Raw genomic sequence first — 19,024 nt, 5'->3', positions numbered from 1 at the left:
AGAGTATAGAGAAATAAAGGCCCAAAAGAAGTAAGATATTTGCAGAATGAAAAGAGAGAAGAAAGAAGCCCAGATTCTTCTGAAATGAAACATTTTATATGCTGTGCTTAAGGACTGGAAAGTACCTATTGAAGTTCTCTTGCAACCATTTAAAGATGCACTTAAGACAAAATGTACCCTAGCAGGTCTGATTAGGTCACCACGGTCCTTATAAGGCACACAGAACAACTTAAGAAGCAGTTGTGGTTTTAACATCTCTAAGACCTTGAAGAGAATACTGCAGATCTTGCATTATGCAGAGATGGAAACAGACATATTTGATACCAAGGTACATCACGTAATCAATTCTGATGGAAAATACACTCCGTCAACTCTGGATGAACCCCTCAATCTTACAGTACGGAGAAAGATCTTACATTTGAGAATAATCAAACATTTCAGAGTATATGGTAGACATGTAAATGTTTAAAGAAATTAATAACATGTAAAAGAATAATCATGTAACATAAGGCATAAGAAGGATCTAGAATTCATAAAGAAAAGATGACTAAGATTCAGAACAAGGAAAAATGAATAAAGATTAATTAAGAATAAAATTGAAAAATTCAAATATGAAAGATTTTGCATATACACAAACTTAATATGTGTTTTTTGGCATTAATCAACAGAAAAAGCACGATAATTTAAGATATCTTTAACTATTTAAATTAAATGTGACAAACTGGAAATCACATAAATGTGTAATCGAGGGGTTTCGATGTCTTTTAGTACAAGTACAAACATGCATGGAGAGAAATTAGATATAATGGAGACCTGCAATATAACACAAGGCTGGAAAAGCTGCTCAATGTGCATCTGCTCAGTATTTTATACTGACATATATTCGTTCAGAACACACTTTTATCAGTGAGTTCAAGCTTTACATTTCATCAGTATATCATCTTGCCTTGGAATACTGACAGGTATACAAAAAGTAAATGTTTTGAACAATTTGGAGAAATTATTTTTCACATTTCACAAATTAAATCATCAGTGATTCAGTGTTGTAAAGCAATAAAACTAACTCCACTGTCTGTGAGATCTTTTATAGCCTATATATAAACTTTTTGTTTTAACTTTCAGACAGCATTCAAATGGAATTGACTTTGTAGGTCCTGTTAATGCATACTCAGGTTTGTATGTGAAAAGGAGGAAATCATGTTTCGGCACTAAATAAAAAATAAAAAAAGGTAATTGCGACTTTTTATCTCACAATTCTGACTTCTTTTCGAATTGTGAGATATAAACTCGCAATTGCAAGAAATAAAGGCAGAATGCGTTATAAACTCACAATTGCGAGATATACGAGTTTACATCACAATTCTGACTTTATAACACAATCACGAGTTTATATCAGACAATTCTGCCTTATAACTCAGAATTGCGAGTTTATATCACAAGTCTGACTTCATAACTCACAATTGCGAGTTTAAATTACACAATTCTGACTAAACTCGCAATTGCGAGTTTATATCACACAATTCTGACTTTATAACACAATTGCGAGTTTATATCACACAATTCTAAGAAAAAAAAGTCAGAATTGCGAGATAAAAGGTCGCAATTATATCTTTTTTATTTTTTATTTGAAGCCTAAATAAAGTCGTCCAAATGTCCTGTTTGTCATGATGACGTCTAAAGTCCCCGCCAAAGGAAGTAGTCCCTTTTAGCAACCACCGTTTTTAAGACACAATAAAGGTTTAAAAAAATCACAAGTGGGTTATAACTGGTGTGTTTTATGTCATAAATCAAAACGTGAAAATATTTAGAGGCTTTGTTTTGCGATTTAGCAAAAACCCATTCAAAAAACCCATAGACTTTAGGGTGATGGAACCGGAAGTCCTAAAATGCTAACTCGCTTCCGGGTTTTGCCTACAAATACACGTCATCCCTGAGGTACTCTATTACAAACACCCTGACAGCAGCGTTAACTAGTTTTTTTGTAATTTGATGCAACGGTAATATAATAGTATGTATAGTGTTACAAATGTACATATATTTAAAAAATAAAAAATAATATAATATATATATATAAACTTTGCAGGATTTCGATATTGATGAAACCCAAAACGCATCATCGCAGTCTGAAAAGGGTCTTCAAGACATGATTTAACAAACAATGTAAATCCAAATAAGGATTAAATAGTAACTACATCATAACATCGCCTATATTAAATCCGTTTAACAGAAAAGATTATTATTTTTTTTTTCAAAAGCAATCGTTGATCTTCTCTGAAGGTTAATTTATAACCTGAGTTCAGCTGCAAGACACTGAGTCCATCTAGTGGAAACACACGATACTACAGCAGGTAAATTCACAGTTAAAAATCAAAAGAGTGGAACAGAAAAACACAGTTTCGCTTTCGATGTTCGTCGAATATTCTCCTGCATGGGCAAAATGAATGTTTTCCGACTGTATTAGCTACAGTGATAGAAATAGGTGCATAAAAATTAAGAAAAACAGAGTAATAAAAAGAGATTCCTTCCTTCGGGAATTGTTGAGTCATGCTAGTTTCCAAACAAACGAAACTTACTCTTCCAAGTTTCATTTTAATGCAGCAAAATGGCAGATGAAGCTTTCCTCGATCGGGAATCTCTCAGATGCTCCATTTGTCAGGATCTCTTCAGAAATCCAGTGATTATTCCCTGCGGACACAGTTTCTGTAAGGACTGCATTACACGTCTGTGGGATCAGGATGTGTGCAGATGCCCTCAATGCAAACAGACCTTTAACAACAGACCTGCTCTCATAGACTGGCTACACGTGAAGGAACTTTCTGAGAAGCTGATGAAGATGAGAACACGGGCTGAGAAGAAAGCCGAAGCCCGTGATGTGAGCTGTGACTCCTGCACCTCCAGAACAACCAAAGCCATCAGATCCTGCCTCACCTGTCTCGCCTCTTACTGCAGCACTCACCTGGAACAACACAGTGAGCTTCACGGGCGGAGAAAACACCAGCTGACTGATGCCACGGATCTCCAGAATAAAATCTGCTCTCAGCACGGGAAACTTGTCGATATTTTCTGTCGTACTGATCAGCAGTGTGTTTGTGTACTGTGTGCAATACATGAACACAAGAGTCATGACACCATCTCAGCATCTGATGAAAGAGCAGACAGACAGGTAGGTCCTGGCAGATTGATAGTGGCTTATAATATCATGTCAATCTATGCGTCAGATAGCTACCCAGCTAACAAAAATATGTTTTGCTAACTTTCCCAGTAAGTACTGAAAACGTTATTTCTGAGTGTTCTCGGAACGCCCAGGTTTTCATAGAAATGTTTTCTTGGTTAGGCGAATGTTGAAGGAGACCTATAATGCCCCTTACACAAGATGTAATATAAGTCTCTGGTGTCTCCAGAATGTGTCTGAAGTTTCAGCTCAAAATCCCCCACAGATCATTTATTATAGCTTGTCAAATTTGCCCCTATTTGGGTGTGAGCAAAAACACGCCGTTTTTGTGTGTGTCCCTTTAAATGCAAATGAGCTGCTGCTCCCGGCCCCCTTTCCAGAAGAGGGCGGAGCTTTAACAGCTCGCGCTTCGGTCGCTCAACAACAACAAAGCTGGAGAATCTCACGCAGACAAAATGAGGATTGTCAGTAACGGTGTTCAGCCTTACATTGTTCAAACCGGAGTCGACACTGATGGAGAGACTCAGGAAGAAGTTACAACTTTTAGAATGAAACTGGACATTTCTGAATGGTTAGTGAACAGAGCTGGGTAGATTACTTATGAATTGTAATCAGTTACTGATTACAAATTACATGACAAAATTTGTAATCAGTAATATAATCTCTTAGATTACACATTTTTGGTAACGTCATCTGAATACTTTTGGATTACATTTAGATTACTTTTGTGCTAAGCCTTATTTGATGTCACATATATTGTAGGATAATCTTGTACTATTTTGATTACAGATAAATAGAAAAAATATATTCTATTCACCAACAAGAGCCTCAACAGATTCTTTTTAAAGTGCAATGTATGGACAGTTAATACTTCAAAATACTAATGTACCTTTTTAGTTAGTGTTTGCTGATAGTAACACTGAATAAAACAAAATCACATCTTATGATTTTAAAACATATTTACTTAAAATTAAGTAAATTTAGAAAACAGCAACATTACAAAAACAAATATTGAAAAACATAAAATTCACAGCAATATCACTGCTACATCAAATATTTCATCTATATTATTATTATTATTATTTCATATATATATTTCATATATATTCATCTATATTTCCCCCTCACCGCCGGAAAAACTCGAAGAAACACGAATGTATATAAGCGGCAGGTTTATTATGAAAAAAATATAAATGTTAAAAAAAATTAAAAATTAGGATAATCAATGAATTGTGAACAACTTACTGCCTTTGTGTAAATGATATGTAATCATGTAATCCATAAAAAAGTAACTGTAGTCTGATTACGAGTATTTTAAAAAGTAGTTTACTCTAATTACAAGTACTTGATTTTTGGAAACTGTTTACATAATCCAGATTACATGTAATCTGTTACTACCCAGCTCTGTTAGTGAATAAATTTATGTAGTTGCTGTGGAGTTGATTCAACTCATCGACTAGCATGTGCCGTCATGTTAATCTTTTGTGCAAATCCAGCGTCGAATTGACCCTCGTTTGTAAAGCAGTCCGGTGTAAAATGACGGCATGTCAACAACACTCTACTACAACAACTCTTCCTCTTCTCTAAAGCAGCCCAACATGGCCACACCCCCTTTGTTGTGTGTTCTCGGGGGCGGGGTTTATGTAAATTTTAGGGTTAGTGATGTCACCAACCCAGGAAGAAGCTTGTTGTAGTCCCTTCAAGCCGTTTGTTGTAGTCCTTAAAAAGCGATTAATATCTCCCTTTGCATTGAACTTTGAGCGTTGTAACTTTGCAGATGTTGTTTATGATCAAACAGCAACATTACACACTAACTAAAGTTAAAAAAGTCAAATCATAATCAAAGGACCCATTTAATAATCTAAAGAGCCTTTCCCCACTTTACAATAAGATGACATTTGTTAACATTAGTTAACATGAACTAACAATGAAAAATGCAGTAGTTCTAAAGCATTTATTAATAATCTTAGCTAATGTTAATTTCTACTTGAACATTTTTATATTAACAACTAACATTACAAAAGGTTAATAAATACATTAAAAAATATATTGTTCATTGTTAGTTAATGCTAGTTAATGCATTAACTTGTTAACAAATGAGACCTTGTTTGCAAAGTTTTACCAAGAGCCTTTTTCGGTTAATGGATGTTAAAAGTTTCCCTCATTGGAACCATTGATGCAGATAAAGAACCTTTATTTTTAAGAGTGTACTTTGGACTTTTATTTCATTAAATTGAATATCTCAATCCTGGTCTTTAAAAGTTAACGTAATGTGCATTTACAGGTTCTATCTGTGGTTAAAAACTAAAATATTTAACTATTTTCTGTTGCTAGAGGAAGTTGATGGAAACACGTGTGAAGTTTCTGCAGAACATCCAAGACAGAGAGAAGGATTTTAAAGAGCTAACACAGACTGAGGAGTCGATCCGTGTGAGTATTGATCACTCAGTTTTAAGTATTGATCACAGATCTCATGTCATCTGTCTGAGTCTTCTAGCCCCAAAAGAAAATCTTGCACAGAGATTGATCTTTCATTGCTCAGAAGATATAATTGAGTTCTCTATTATGATTCAACCATGTATCCTCTTTGCCTCATATGTTTCTCCTCTGACATACAGTAAGAGTATGTATTATTGTGGATATTAAAGGGAACCCCTGGTGTTAAGACTTGTATTGCTTAATATAACATAAATGATGTCTCTTACTGAAATATGTAGTCGAAAACCCATGAAAGATTTACGTTATTTAAAAAATCCATGACATATTTGGACCGATTTGGACAATGGGTGACGCCATTTTGTTTGTGTTCTATGTCGATGACGTCAAATGGTTGCACTCGCTGAGCTACTGACACTGTCTGTCCTATTGCTATTTTTAACGCAACACAACTCGGAATATAATATACGATGCCACATTGTGCAGCTTTTGGTTGTAATTTTCAGTCGATGAGCCACAAGAGAAGCGATGTAAGTCTTAACTGCTTTACTAGCGATAAGAGGAGAAAAGAATGGGAAGGAGGGGGATTATGGTGTTAATGTTGTTTTTCAGGGGTTGGGCTTGGACCCTTAGTTCCAGTGAAAGGAACTCTTAATGCTTCAGCATACCAAGACATTTTGGACAATTTCAATTTCAGTTTGGGGATGGCCCCTTCCTGTTCTAACATGATTGCGCACCAGTGCACAAAGCAAGGTCCATAAGGACATGGATGAGTGAGTTTGGTGTGGAGGAACTTGACTGGCCTGCACAGAGTCCTAATCTCAACCCGACAGAACACCTTTGGGATGAATTAGAGCGGGGACTGTGAGCCAGGCATTCTCACCAACATCACTGCCTGACCTCACAAATGCGCTTCTAGAAGAATGGTCAAAAATTCCCATAAACACACTCCTAAACCTTGTGGAAAGCCTTCCCAGAAGAGTTGAAGCTGTTATAGCTGCAAAGGGTGGGCTAACTCCATATTAAACCCTACGGATTAAGAATGGGATGTCATTAAAGTGCACGTAAAGGCAGGCGTCCCAAAACTTTTGGCAATATAGTTTATATATTGTACGGAGCCCCGCACATGACATGCAGGAAAGAATAGTAAAAAAATAGATTTAGCAAATCGCGGGAACGACTTAGTAAAGTGTGCGCACAATTTACTTTTTTTATGTCGTGTGGGGCTTCATAATATTGAATTTGGTCTTAATGCATTAAAAATTTCTTTTAACACCTTTCTATAGGGGACTTAATGTAAAAATGTTGTCTTTCCACTTGGATTACGGTTTTGTTGTTTTAGCCGAAATTTCAGAGAAAATTTGTTTTACTGGTTGTTGTCTTAGAACATTAATCCATGGTAAGTGTTTTTCAGGTGAAGCGTTTTAGAATGTCCCGAATGTTGGCAAATCTGAGCATAGTTTGAGAAATCGATCTCTTCTGAAACTCTAGAGACAGATCTTGGACCTTTTTTTTCAGGAGAAACATCTGAGAAGCAAATACACTACAGTATGTTTTTTTTTATTTTGCTAACTTTCCCATTAAGTCATGAAAATGTTATTTCTGGAGGTTCAAAATGTTCAGTTTTTTAAATGTTGTTGCATGGTTATGTAAACATTAAGTGAACATTCCATTTTGCAAACATTATGGGAATGTTACCTTTGAAGGTTCTCTGAACGTTCCGAAACAAGTTGTAACATTTAAAAAATGTTAGACAAACATCCAAATAAAACGTTCCATCAATGATGTATAGATAAGGTTTTCATGCTAACTATTTTAGAACATTATTAAAAAGATAAGTTTATACGAACATTCTAATAATGTTACTGGAAAAAACGTTTGTTCATAACTTTGAGAGAACCTTGCCAGAACGTTCTGAGAATGTTCCCTGTTAGCTGGCCACAGACTCACTTTAGTCTAGGAGAAACATCTAATTTGTTCAATTCAATTCACATTAAACAGAAATATATGGCTAAATAAATAAATTTAACTAAATATATTTGGTTTGTGTGATTGTTCTTCCTGGACCAGCGTTCAGCACAGACAGCAGTCACAGAAAGTGAACGAATCTTCAGCGAGGTGCTGCGCTCTGTTCAGAAAACAAGCTGCCGCGTGAAAGAACTGATTGCAGATCAACAGAGAGCTGAACTCAATCATACTGAAGGACTTCAGGAGAAAGTCCAGCAGAAGATCGCTGACATGAAGATGAAGGTGTCTGAGCTTGATCAGTTTATGACCACTGAAGATCACATTCATTTCCTGCAGGTTTGTAAAGATCCTCCGAAAACAAACTCTATATTAAACTCATTATTGAAACTCTAATTTCTTAAGTTTATAAAAGAACAGCACTTCCTCATTGTTTGATGAGAAAACTGCTAGCTTAAATTTAGGCTATTGACAAAGTTTCTAAAGAATACATGTAGATTTTTGTATTGATTCTGCATCAAATCATTCTGCATTATTTGTTATGTGTCTGTAGAATTACCCGTCTGACTGTGAAGAATCCATGTCTGAAGAATTTGAAGCTATTTCCAGCATTTCTGAACACCCAGATGCTTTTTTTCACAATGTGAGGATGCTGCTTTCTAAAATGCAAGAGCGTTTGATGGATGTCACCAAAACAACAGAGATCGAGATCAAGTCTGTAAAAGGTTGGAAGACTTCATTAACAGATTCTCTAAATGTACACTATGTAATATTTTTTGTTCAAAATTATTCTGTGTAGGTAGTAAACATGTCATGTGCTTTCCTCCTCAGTTTTGCCTCCTGTTGGTGGAACTGTGAAACTCTCTGCAACTCCAGCTGACCAGAAGGATATTTTCCATTTTGGGGAATCAGTTACAGGATTTGGGGGATTCAGTTTTCAGTATGTTCCCTCTAAATCCTCACCTGTGCTATACAAGCCAGCTGTATCATTACCTGATGTTATTGAGATCTCGACTGGAGAGGAAAATGAGCAAGTAGTTTTCAGTCACAGAGCCAAACTATACCGCTTTGACAAAGAATTACTCCAGTGGAAGGAAAGAGGCGTAGGCGAACTCAAAATACTTCAAAATGATAAACCCAGACGGGCAAGACTCGTGATGAGGAGAGAGCAGGTTCTGAAGTTATGTGCAAACCACTGGATTACTCCAAATATGAAGCTCGAGCCAATGAAAGCGGCCGAGAAAGTGTGGATGTGGAATGCCTTTGATTTTGCTGATGGAGAAGGCAATTATCAGACGTTAGCTGTGCGGTTTAAACTGCAGGAGTCTGCGGATGCTTTCAGGAAAATCTTTGAAGAAGCAGTGGTCACTGAATCCAGTGTACCAGAAAGAGGTGAGCGTCTGTAATCCATCATATTTGATGAATGAAGTATTTATTTCTTACTCATTTTGGGGTGCTGATTCCAAAAACAGTGCCTGTTTTGTTCTAGCACATCACTTTCTGCTGAAAAGGCGTTTGAAAGATGGCCGTCGAGTGAAATGACTTGCCTTAAAGGGACTTTGGTTTTATGCATTCTTTTAAGACATTTCTCCTTTTTGGCATAAAGTGTTCTTTAACATAGAGTCAAGAATCCTAGAGTTCTATATAGAAGCTCATTGAACCTTATTTTTCTAGGAGAGTATGATGTGCATTTCCTAGCATTTTTGTTTTTGACAACCATTTGTAAGGTGAAGAAGTCTTGTAATCAACAGAAGAACTGGCACAAATACATGATTCCTGTCTTACTAATTAGATGATATTAGGGTTTGTTTTTAACATAATGTGTTATGAATATTTAGCCTATTCAAAGTTCCGTCATGAACTTGAACTTGATGGCGCAGGCAGGTCCTTAACTCAGTCTGCTTGCAATCACATCACTCTCTGTAGGGCACAGCTGATTGGTTCCTGCTGTATCAGTAGCCAATGAGCTCAGTGCTCAACCTTCAAATACTTGGTTAGCATTTGCTATAGCAGTGCAGCATGCTTTCAAAACCCTCCCCCTTCCCCAGCTCCACCTGTATAGATCTGCTATGGGTAATTCATGTATGCTATACTGCAGCAGCGGCATGTCTTACTTGCTCACAGTAGCATGTCATGTATGTACTGGCAGTAGCAAGTCCTGTATTGCTCTGCAGCAGCAACAACAGCAGCAGCAACAGCAGCAGTAGCAATAACAGCAGCAGAAATAACAGTAGCAGCAATAACAGCAATAACAGCAACAGAAATAACAGCAGCAGCAATAACAGCAGCAGAAATAACAGTAGCAGCAATAACAGCAGCAGAAATAACAGTAACAGCAATAACAGCAGCAGAAATAACAGTAGCAGCAATAACAGCAATAACAGCAGCAGAAATAACAGTAGCAGCAATAACAGCAATAACAGCAACAGAAATAACAGCAGCAGCAATAACAGCAGCAGAAATAACAGTAGCAGCAATAACAGCAGCAGAAATAACAGTAGCAGCAATAACAGCAATAACAGCAACAGAAATAACAGCAGCAGAAATAACAGTAGCAGCAATAACAGCAGCAGAAATAACAGTAGCAGCAATAACAGCAATAACAGCAACAGAAATAACAGCAGCAGCAATAACAGCAGCAGAAATAACAGTAGCAGCAATAACAGCAATAACAGCAACAGAAATAACAGCAGCAGCAATAACAGCAGCAGCAATAACAGCAATAACATTAGTAGCAATAACAGCATCAACAATAACAGCAGCAGCAGATTGCACTCTTCCGCTGGCAGGGGATGGGCGGGGCTGTGTGTACTGACCCGAACACTTTTCAAAAAACTGCTAAAGACATACCTTTTTCGTCAACACTTGACCCAGTAATATTAGCACTTTTTATCTTTACTTTTCTCTATTTGTGTGAATTACAAAAAAAAAAAAATTCCTTGCTACGAACACTGCTGGTGAAACTGGGACTTGACACGGCACTTGCATACTGTTGCACTCATGTTGATTTGATTGCTTCTACTATTCTCATTTGTAAGTCGCTTTGGAGAAAAGCGTCTGCTAAATGACTAAATGTAAATGAAACTTGCAGAGTGTGGTTGTAGCTGCTAGGAGGCTGCTCAGGTAGCAGCGGCAGTAGAATTCATCCGGTTAAGAGTTGTTCTACCACTGAAATCATTTTAGGGTCATTTTTATTATTTTAAGGTCGAAGAACTACATAGTGTTGCTTAAAGTCAGTTTGATTTTACATTAACTCATTAAAATAAGTTAAGCAATTTTCAACTTTTGTTTATGAGTTCAACTCATTTTTTAAAGTCAATTTAATATAATTTGAAGTTGAAATGACTTATACCGCCAAGTTAATTAATTATACTTAAAAATTTAAAGCAGCAACTGAACTTAAGGTTTTTTAATGTATGTGTTTGATAGGGGTTGAATTCAAATCAGATACTGCCATACTGCACACACTACTTCTGAATATGATGTCTACTTCATAAATAGTGTATAAATATTTCATATGGAAATATATGGTGAAGATCACTCAGACCATATTAGGAAATGGATGGGTGTGTCCTTATACACTTAAAAATAAAGGTTCTATTTTATATTAAAAAATACCTATTTTATATAAAATATAAAAAGGTAGATTTTTACATTTACATGAACTTTAACTTCTATAACTTTTTTTTAATTTCACTTTTATAACTTTTTTTTTTTTAATTTTACTTCTTCAATAATCTGTCATGTAAGTGTCTCTTTTAAAAAGAGACCAAACTTAATTCTGTGCTCCAAAGCATTCAAGATTTATATTTATTTATTTTATTTATTTAAATGTACACTATGTAATTTTTTTGTTCAAGATTAACAAAATTGAAATAATGTATAATGAATAATACATCATCAATCCTTCTTCCAAAATGTGTTTTTGTCTTACCCTGATTCACTATGGTAAGCCTATTATAAGTGTTTAAATTTCAGACCTGTCGAGATGGTTTGGTTTCTTATAAAATGAGAAATCCTACATTTTATGTAATAAAAATTATTCTGTGTAGGTAGTAAACATGTCATGTGCTTTCCTCCTCAGTTTTGCCTCCTGTTGGTGGAACTGTGAAACTCTCTGCAACTCCAGCTGACCAGAAGGATATTTTCCATTTTGGGGAATCAGTTACAGGATTTGGGGGATTCAGTTTTCAGTATGTTCTCTCTAAATCCTCACCTGTGCTATACGAGCCAGCTGTATCATTACCTGATGTTATTGAGATCTCGACTGGAGAGGAAAATGAGCAAGTAGTTTTCAGTCACAGAGCCAAACTATACCGCTTTGACAAAGAATTACTCCAGTGGAAGGAAAGAGGCGTAGGCGAACTCAAAATACTTCAAAATGATAAACCCAGACGGGCAAGACTCGTGATGAGGAGAGAGCAGGTTCTGAAGTTATGTGCAAACCACTGGATTACTCCAAATATGAAGCTCGAGCCAATGAAAGCGGCCGAGAAAGTGTGGATGTGGAATGCCTTTGATTTTGCTGATGGAGAAGGCAAGTATCAGACATTAGCTGTGCGGTTTAGACTGCAGGAGTCTGCGGATGCTTTCAGGAAAATCTTTGAAGAAGCAGTGGTCACTGAATCCAGTGTACCAGAAAGAGGTGAGCGTCTGTAATCCATCATATTTGCTGAATGAAGTATTTATTTCTTACTCATTTTGGGGTGCTGATTCCAAAAACAGTGCCTGTTTTGTTCTAGCACATCACTTTCTCAAAAAATACACTCTTAGAAGCGAAGGTTCTATGTAGAATCTTAAAGGGTTCCGTCAGGCGCTTCATATATGGAACCTTTCAGGGGTTCCCATCATGGGATCATTTTATGTATTTAGTTTTAATTATTTTTTTTATTTTGATTACATTTTATGAATTAAACAGCTCATAAACATACTTTATCACTAGAGGAAAAAATAAAATAACCCGAAAATATTATCAGTGTCTTCATATATACAAAGACGATGCACTATAAATGGGAGAAAGTATATGGCGGAATAAGTCCGGCCTTCTAAATAAAAGAACCAGTCGCCAGTTGGTAAAGTCATTGTGTCACTGCAGCTGCCGTTAGAATCTCAGTTTAATCGTAAGCTTGATGAACAGCTTTGGAGAATTTGATTTTTCCCCATTCAAAGAGATAGAAGCTTGCATGACTGAAATAGCTGCCTGAAAGGCATTTCAAAGACAGCCGCAGAGTGAAATGACTTGCCTTAAAGGGACTTGTTATGCCCCTTGTTATGGTGATATGCAATCATTTAAGACATTTCTCCTTTTTGGCATAAAGTGTTCTTTAACATAGAGTCAAGAATCCTAGAGTTCTATTGAACCTTATTTTTCTAGGAGAGTATGATGTGCATTTCCTAGCATTTTTGTTTTTGACAACCATTTGTAAGGTGAAGAAATCTTGTATTATCCCTGAATCACCAGATAAACTGGCACAAGTAGCCAGGTTACAACTATTCGTTCAGCTCTCAGACTCTCAACATTTTCCCACTATAAAGAACCTTTAGTGCAATGGAAAGATTCATGGATATTAAAGGATCTTCATGGAACCATTGATGCTAATAAAGAACATGATGGACAGTTTTATTGATATTTTTGAGCTCAGCAATATAAAATTAGGTTAACATACTGTGTTATGAATTTATATACAAAGTTCTGTCATGAAACTCTTGATGGCGCAGGCAGGTCCTTAACTCAATCTGCTTGCAATCACATCACTCTCTATAGGGCACAGCTGATTGGTTCCTGCTGTATCAGTAGCCAATGAGCTCAATGCTCAACCTTCAAATACTTGGTTAGCATTTGCTATAGCAGTGCAGCATGCTTTCAAAACCCTCCACCTTCCCCAGCTCCACCTGTATAGATCTGCTATGGGTAATTCATACTGTATATGCTATACTGCAGCAGCGGCATGTCTTACTTGCTCACAGCAGCATGTCATGTATGTATTGGCAATAGCAAGTCCTGTATTGCTCTGCAGAAGCAATAACAGCAGCAGCAACAACAGCAGCAGTAACAATAACAGAAGCAGTGGCAATAACAGCAGCAGCGGCAATAACAGCAGCAGAAATAACAGCAGCAGTAGCAATAACAGCAGCAGTATCAATAACAGCAGCAGCGGCAATAACAGCAGCAGAAATAACAGCAGCAGTAGCAATAACAGCAGCAGAAATAGCAGCAGCAGTGGCAATAACAGCAGCAGTGGCAATGACAGCAGCAGCAGCAATAACAGCAGCAGAAATAACAGCAGCAGTAGCAATAACAGCAGCAGAAATAGCAGCAGCAGTAGCAATAACAGCAGCAGTGGCAATGACAGCAGCAGCGGCAATAACAGCAGCAGAAATAACAGCAGCAGTAGCAATAACAGCAGCAGCAGCAATAACAGCAGTAGCAATAACAGCAGCAGTAGCAATAACAGCAGCAGCAGCAATAACAGCAGCAGCAATAACAGCAGCAGTAGCAATAACAGCAGCAGCGGCAATAACAGCAGCAGAAATAACAGCAGCAGCGGCAATAACAGCAGCAGAAATAGCAGCAGCAGTGGCAATAACAGCAGCAGTGGCAATGACAGCAGCAGCGGCAATAACAGCAGCAGAAATAACAGCAGCAGTAGCAATAACAGCAGCAGCAGCAATAACAGCAGCAGCGGCAATAACAGCAGCAGAAATAACAGCAGCAGTAGCAATAACAGCAGCAGAAATAGCAGCAGCAGTGGCAATAACAGCAGCAGTGGCAATGACAGCAGCAGCGGCAATAACAGCAGCAGAAATAACAGCAGCAGAAATAACAGCAGCAGTAGCAATAACAGCAGCAGCGGCAATAACAGCAGCAGCGGCAATAACAGCAGCAGAAATAACAGCAGCAGTAGCAATAACAGCAGCAGAAATAGCAGCAGCAGTGGCAATAACAGCAGCAGTGGCAATGACAGCAGCAGCAGCAATAACAGCAGCAGCAATAACAGCAGCAGTAGCAATAACAGCAGCAGCGGCAATAACAGCAGCAGCGGCAATAACAGCAGCAGTAGCAATAACAGCAGCAGAAATAGCAGCAGCAGTGGCAATAACAGCAGCAGTGGCAATGACAGCAGCAGCGGCAATAACAGCAGCAGAAATAACAGCAGCAGTAGCAATAACAGCAGCAGCGGCAATAACAGCAGCAGCGGCAATAACAGCAGCAGAAATAACAGCAGCAGTAGCAATAACAGCAGCAGAAATAGCAGCAGCAGTGGCAATAACAGCAGCAGCGGCAATGACAGCAGCAGCGGCAATAACAGCAGCAGAAATAGCAGCAGCAGTAGCAATAACAGCAGCAGTGGCAATGACAGCAGCAGCGGCAATAACAGCAGCAGAAATAACAGCAGCAGCAGCAATAACAGCAGTAGCAATAACAGCAGCAGAAATAACAGCAGCAGCGGCAATAACAGCAGCAGAAATAGCAGCAGTAGCAATAACAGCAGCAGAAATAGCAGCAGCAGCAATAACAGCAGTAGCAATAACAGCAGCAGAAATAGCAGCAGTAGCAATAACAGCAGCAGCGGCAATAACAGCAGCAGAAATAACAGCAGCAAATGTGTCATTTGTTTTCTCAATGAGAAGGAAAGAGCACCCAGGACCAGTGTGACGCTGATGTTGAGATCTTGTTTGAGCGTAAACCGACAGCAGAACAAGCTGAACTGGCGGCCAGACTGATGCTTCCTCACACGTTCTTCTGTTACAGAAACCAGCTGGGATACTTAAGCAATGAGGATGACGGTAAGAAAAATAAACTGCTGGAACCATTTTCGCATACTTAGTTGCATTGCTAAGGCAAGTATCACTATTGTTATTGCTCTTACGCTCAACTCCCTCAACCTGCAACTGTTACTTCAATGACATATTTACTTGATTTAATTACTTTTTCTTATTCAGGTGAAGATTTTGAGGAGGCAGTCAAATCTTTGAAAGGAAAGTTGTATCCTGGTCTGTCCGTCCAAGGAGATGCATCCGCTGGTAATGGTAGGTTGTTCTGGTTGCAGTGAATACCACTTTGCTTAAATACTGCCAGAAATGCACGTCTTTATATCACTCCACAGTAGCAATAACAGCAGCAGCAGCAATAACAGCAGTAGCAATAACAGCAGCAGTAGCAATAACAGCAGCAGCAGCAATAACAGCAGCAGCAATAACAGCAGCAGCGGCAATAACAGCAGCAGAAATAACAGCAGCAGCGGCAATAACAGCAGCAGAAATAGCAGCAGCAGTGGCAATAACAGCAGCAGTGGCAATGACAGCAGCAGCGGCAATAACAGCAGCAGAAATAACAGCAGCAGTAGCAATAACAGCAGCAGCAGCAATAACAGCAGCAGTAGCAATAACAGCAGCAGCGGCAATAACAGCAGCAGAAATAACAGCAGCAGTAGCAATAACAGCAGCAGAAATAGCAGCAGCAGTGGCAATAACAGCAGCAGTGGCAATGACAGCAGCAGCGGCAATAACAGCAGCAGAAATAACAGCAGCAGAAATAACAGCAGCAGTAGCAATAACAGCAGCAGCGGCAATAACAGCAGCAGCGGCAATAACAGCAGCAGAAATAACAGCAGCAGTAGCAATAACAGCAGCAGAAATAGCAGCAGCAGTGGCAATAACAGCAGCAGTGGCAATGACAGCAGCAGCGGCAATGACAGCAGCAGCAGCAATAACAGCAGCAGTAGCAATAACAGCAGCAGCGGCAATAACAGCAGCAGCGGCAATAACAGCAGCAGTAGCAATAACAGCAGCAGAAATAGCAGCAGCAGTGGCAATAACAGCAGCAGTGGCAATGACAGCAGCAGCGGCAATAACAGCAGCAGAAATAACAGCAGCAGTAGCAATAACAGCAGCAGCAGCAATAACAGCAGCAGCAATAACAGCAGCAGTAGCAATAACAGCAGCAGCGGCAATAACAGCAGCAGAAATAACAGCAGCAGTAGCAATAACAGCAGCAGAAATAGCAGCAGCAGTGGCAATAACAGCAGCAGTGGCAATGACAGCAGCAGCGGCAATAACAGCAGCAGAAATAACAGCAGCAGTAGCAATAACAGCAGCAGCGGCAATAACAGCAGCAGCGGCAATAACAGCAGCAGAAATAACAGCAGCAGTAGCAATAACAGCAGCAGAAATAGCAGCAGCAGTGGCAATAACAGCAGCAGCGGCAATGACAGCAGCAGCGGCAATAACAGCAGCAGAAATAGCAGCAGCAGTAGCAATAACAGCAGCAGTGGCAATGACAGCAGCAGCGGCAATAACAGCAGCAGAAATAACAGCAGCAGCAGCAATAACAGCAGTAGCAATAACAGCAGCAGAAATAACAGCAGCAGCGGCAATAACAGCAGCAGAAATAGCAGCAGTAGCAATAACAGCAGCAGAAATAGCAGCAGCAGCAATAACAGCAGTAGCAATAACAGCAGCAGAAATAGCAGCAGTAGCAATAACAGCAGCAGAAATAGCAGCAGCAGCGGCAATAACAGCAGTAGCAATAACAGCAGCAGAAATAGCAGCGGTAGCAATAACAGCAGCAGCGGCAATAACAGCAGCAGAAATAACAGCAGCAGTAGCAATAACAGCAGCAGTGGCAATGACAGCAGCAGCGGCAATAACAGCAGGAGAAATAACAGCAGCAGTGGCAATAACAGCAGCAGCAGCAGCAATAACAGCAGTAGCAATAACAGCAGCAGAAATAACAGCAGCAGTAGCAATGACAGCAGCAGCGGCAATAACAGCAGCAGAAATAACAGCAGCAAATGTGTCATTTGTTTTCTCAATGAGAAGGAAAGAGCACCCAGGACCAGTGTGACGCTGATGTTGAGATCTTGTTTGAGCGTAAACCGACAGCAGAACAAGCTGAACTGGCGGCCAGACTGATGCTTCCTCACACGTTCTTCTGTTACAGAAACCAGCTGGGATACTTAAGCAATGAGGATGACGGTAAGAAAAATAAACTGCTGGAACCATTTTCGCATACTTAGTTGCATTGCTAAGGCAAGTATCACTATTGTTATTGCTCTTACGCTCAAATCCCTCAACCTGCAACTGTTACTTCAATGACATATTTACTTGATTTAATTACTTTTTCTTATTCAGGTGAAGATTTTGAGGAGGCAGTCAAATCTTTGAAAGGAAAGTTGTATCCTGGTCTGTCCGTCCAAGGAGATGCATCCGCTGGTAATGGTAGGTTGTTCTGGTTGCAGTGAATACCACTTTGCTTAAATACTGCCAGAAATGCACGTCTTTATATCACTCCACAGATATAAAACTGACAGCAGTGTGCACTGAAAACAAGACCATCAATCATTATTAAGGCTCTGTCATCGGCTGCTTCCAGTCTTGTCTTTCTGTGTTAATAATAAATTCTTGTTTATTTCTATAGATGCAAATCTTCCCCAGGACAATGCTGGAGCCGCAACAGAGACACAAAGTGACAGAGAGGAAGAGGACAGTGATGATGAAGCACTTATACATGTAGATATCGCTTCCCTTTTAGTTTTGCCTGTGTAAAGGTGCATTGAAGTAATATTGAAGTGTATTGAATTTTTTTTCATTTAACAAAAATGTTTTGATAGTTTTAATTTTCGTTAACAATAATAACCCTGCTTGAACCTCTGTCAAGCCAGCGTTTTTCGTAACACACATTTGTATTTTCATTATAAAACGGATATAGCTTAGCTGTTCTAAATTCACTGTAAACCACAGCTTCTTGGGGTTTATTGGTTTATTATGTCATTGCTTCTTTTAAGGTGGAACTACCATCGGTTGAGGAGAATGAAGAGGAGATGTTGTTCAAAGAGTGGACCAAACTTTACCGCTGGGACTGTGATATTAAGAAGTGGAAAGCCCGCAGTGAAGGAGACATTAAGATCCTTTTCCATCCCTCGAGGAAGCTTTACCGCGTGTTTATGTGGCAAGAAGGGGATAAAAAGGTGTGTGTAAACCACTGTATCACCAGAGCCATTCATCTGAAACGGTTGAACACCTCCGCAAATGCAGTGACGTGGACAGCTGCTGACTATTCAGGTATACAAACTGCTAAATATTTACAATAACATCTTTAAAAAAGCTGTTGATCTTATTTGTTAGTTCTTTAAAAGTTTAAAAGACACTTAATATTCAGTTGTATTATTGATTTGATTTGACTGCACTGATCTGTATTGTATGAAACAGTGTAGAAATAAAGGTGATGACTTTACATGTGTTTATATTTCCCACAGAGGGAGATGCTGTGTTACGGCGGATTGCTGTCAAGTTTAAGACTCCAGAACTGGCTGTTTCCTTCACACAAACCTTTACAGACTGTCAAAGTCACATGTCAGAGTCCATGCAACCATTGAAAAAGTAAAGCTGGTAATAACCTGTGACAGAGGTCACACTGAAAGAATATTAATGTTAGAACAATGATATATA

General features: G+C 38.8%; 2 protein-coding genes across 2 annotated transcripts in view; one reads left to right on the top strand and one right to left on the bottom strand.

Moving 5' to 3' along the window:
• Positions 1–6,803: 6,803 nt before the first annotated feature.
• The window catches only part of edar (ectodysplasin A receptor), a 101,265-nt gene continuing 89,044 nt past the window's right edge, over positions 6,804–19,024 (bottom strand). The window contains exon 13 of the transcript XR_007931726.1: positions 6,804–6,813. The gene's annotated coding sequence lies outside the window, so the exon portion shown is untranslated. The remainder of the gene's footprint in view (positions 6,814–19,024) is intronic.
• LOC127518849 (GATA zinc finger domain-containing protein 14-like) lies at positions 13,550–18,083 on the top strand. Its single transcript, XM_051906062.1, has 3 exons — positions 13,550–15,361; positions 15,518–15,604; positions 17,994–18,083. The coding sequence occupies exon 1, from the start codon at positions 13,550–13,552 to the stop codon at positions 15,296–15,298; it is 1,749 nt and encodes a 582-aa protein (XP_051762022.1). The 3' UTR covers positions 15,299–15,361; positions 15,518–15,604; positions 17,994–18,083.

This window comes from Ctenopharyngodon idella, chromosome 9 (assembly GCF_019924925.1).
Source record: "Ctenopharyngodon idella isolate HZGC_01 chromosome 9, HZGC01, whole genome shotgun sequence".
Taxonomy (NCBI): domain Eukaryota; kingdom Metazoa; phylum Chordata; class Actinopteri; order Cypriniformes; family Xenocyprididae; genus Ctenopharyngodon; species Ctenopharyngodon idella.
The sequence above is the reverse complement of the archived record's forward strand: the minus strand, read 5'-3'. Positions and strand labels throughout refer to the sequence as shown.

Bases quoted from the DNA above. Each gene is read 5' to 3' on its own strand.
- LOC127518849 (XM_051906062.1), top strand. From the start codon at position 13,550: ATGTATGTATTGGCAATAGCAAGTCCTGTATTGCTCTGCAGAAGCAAT.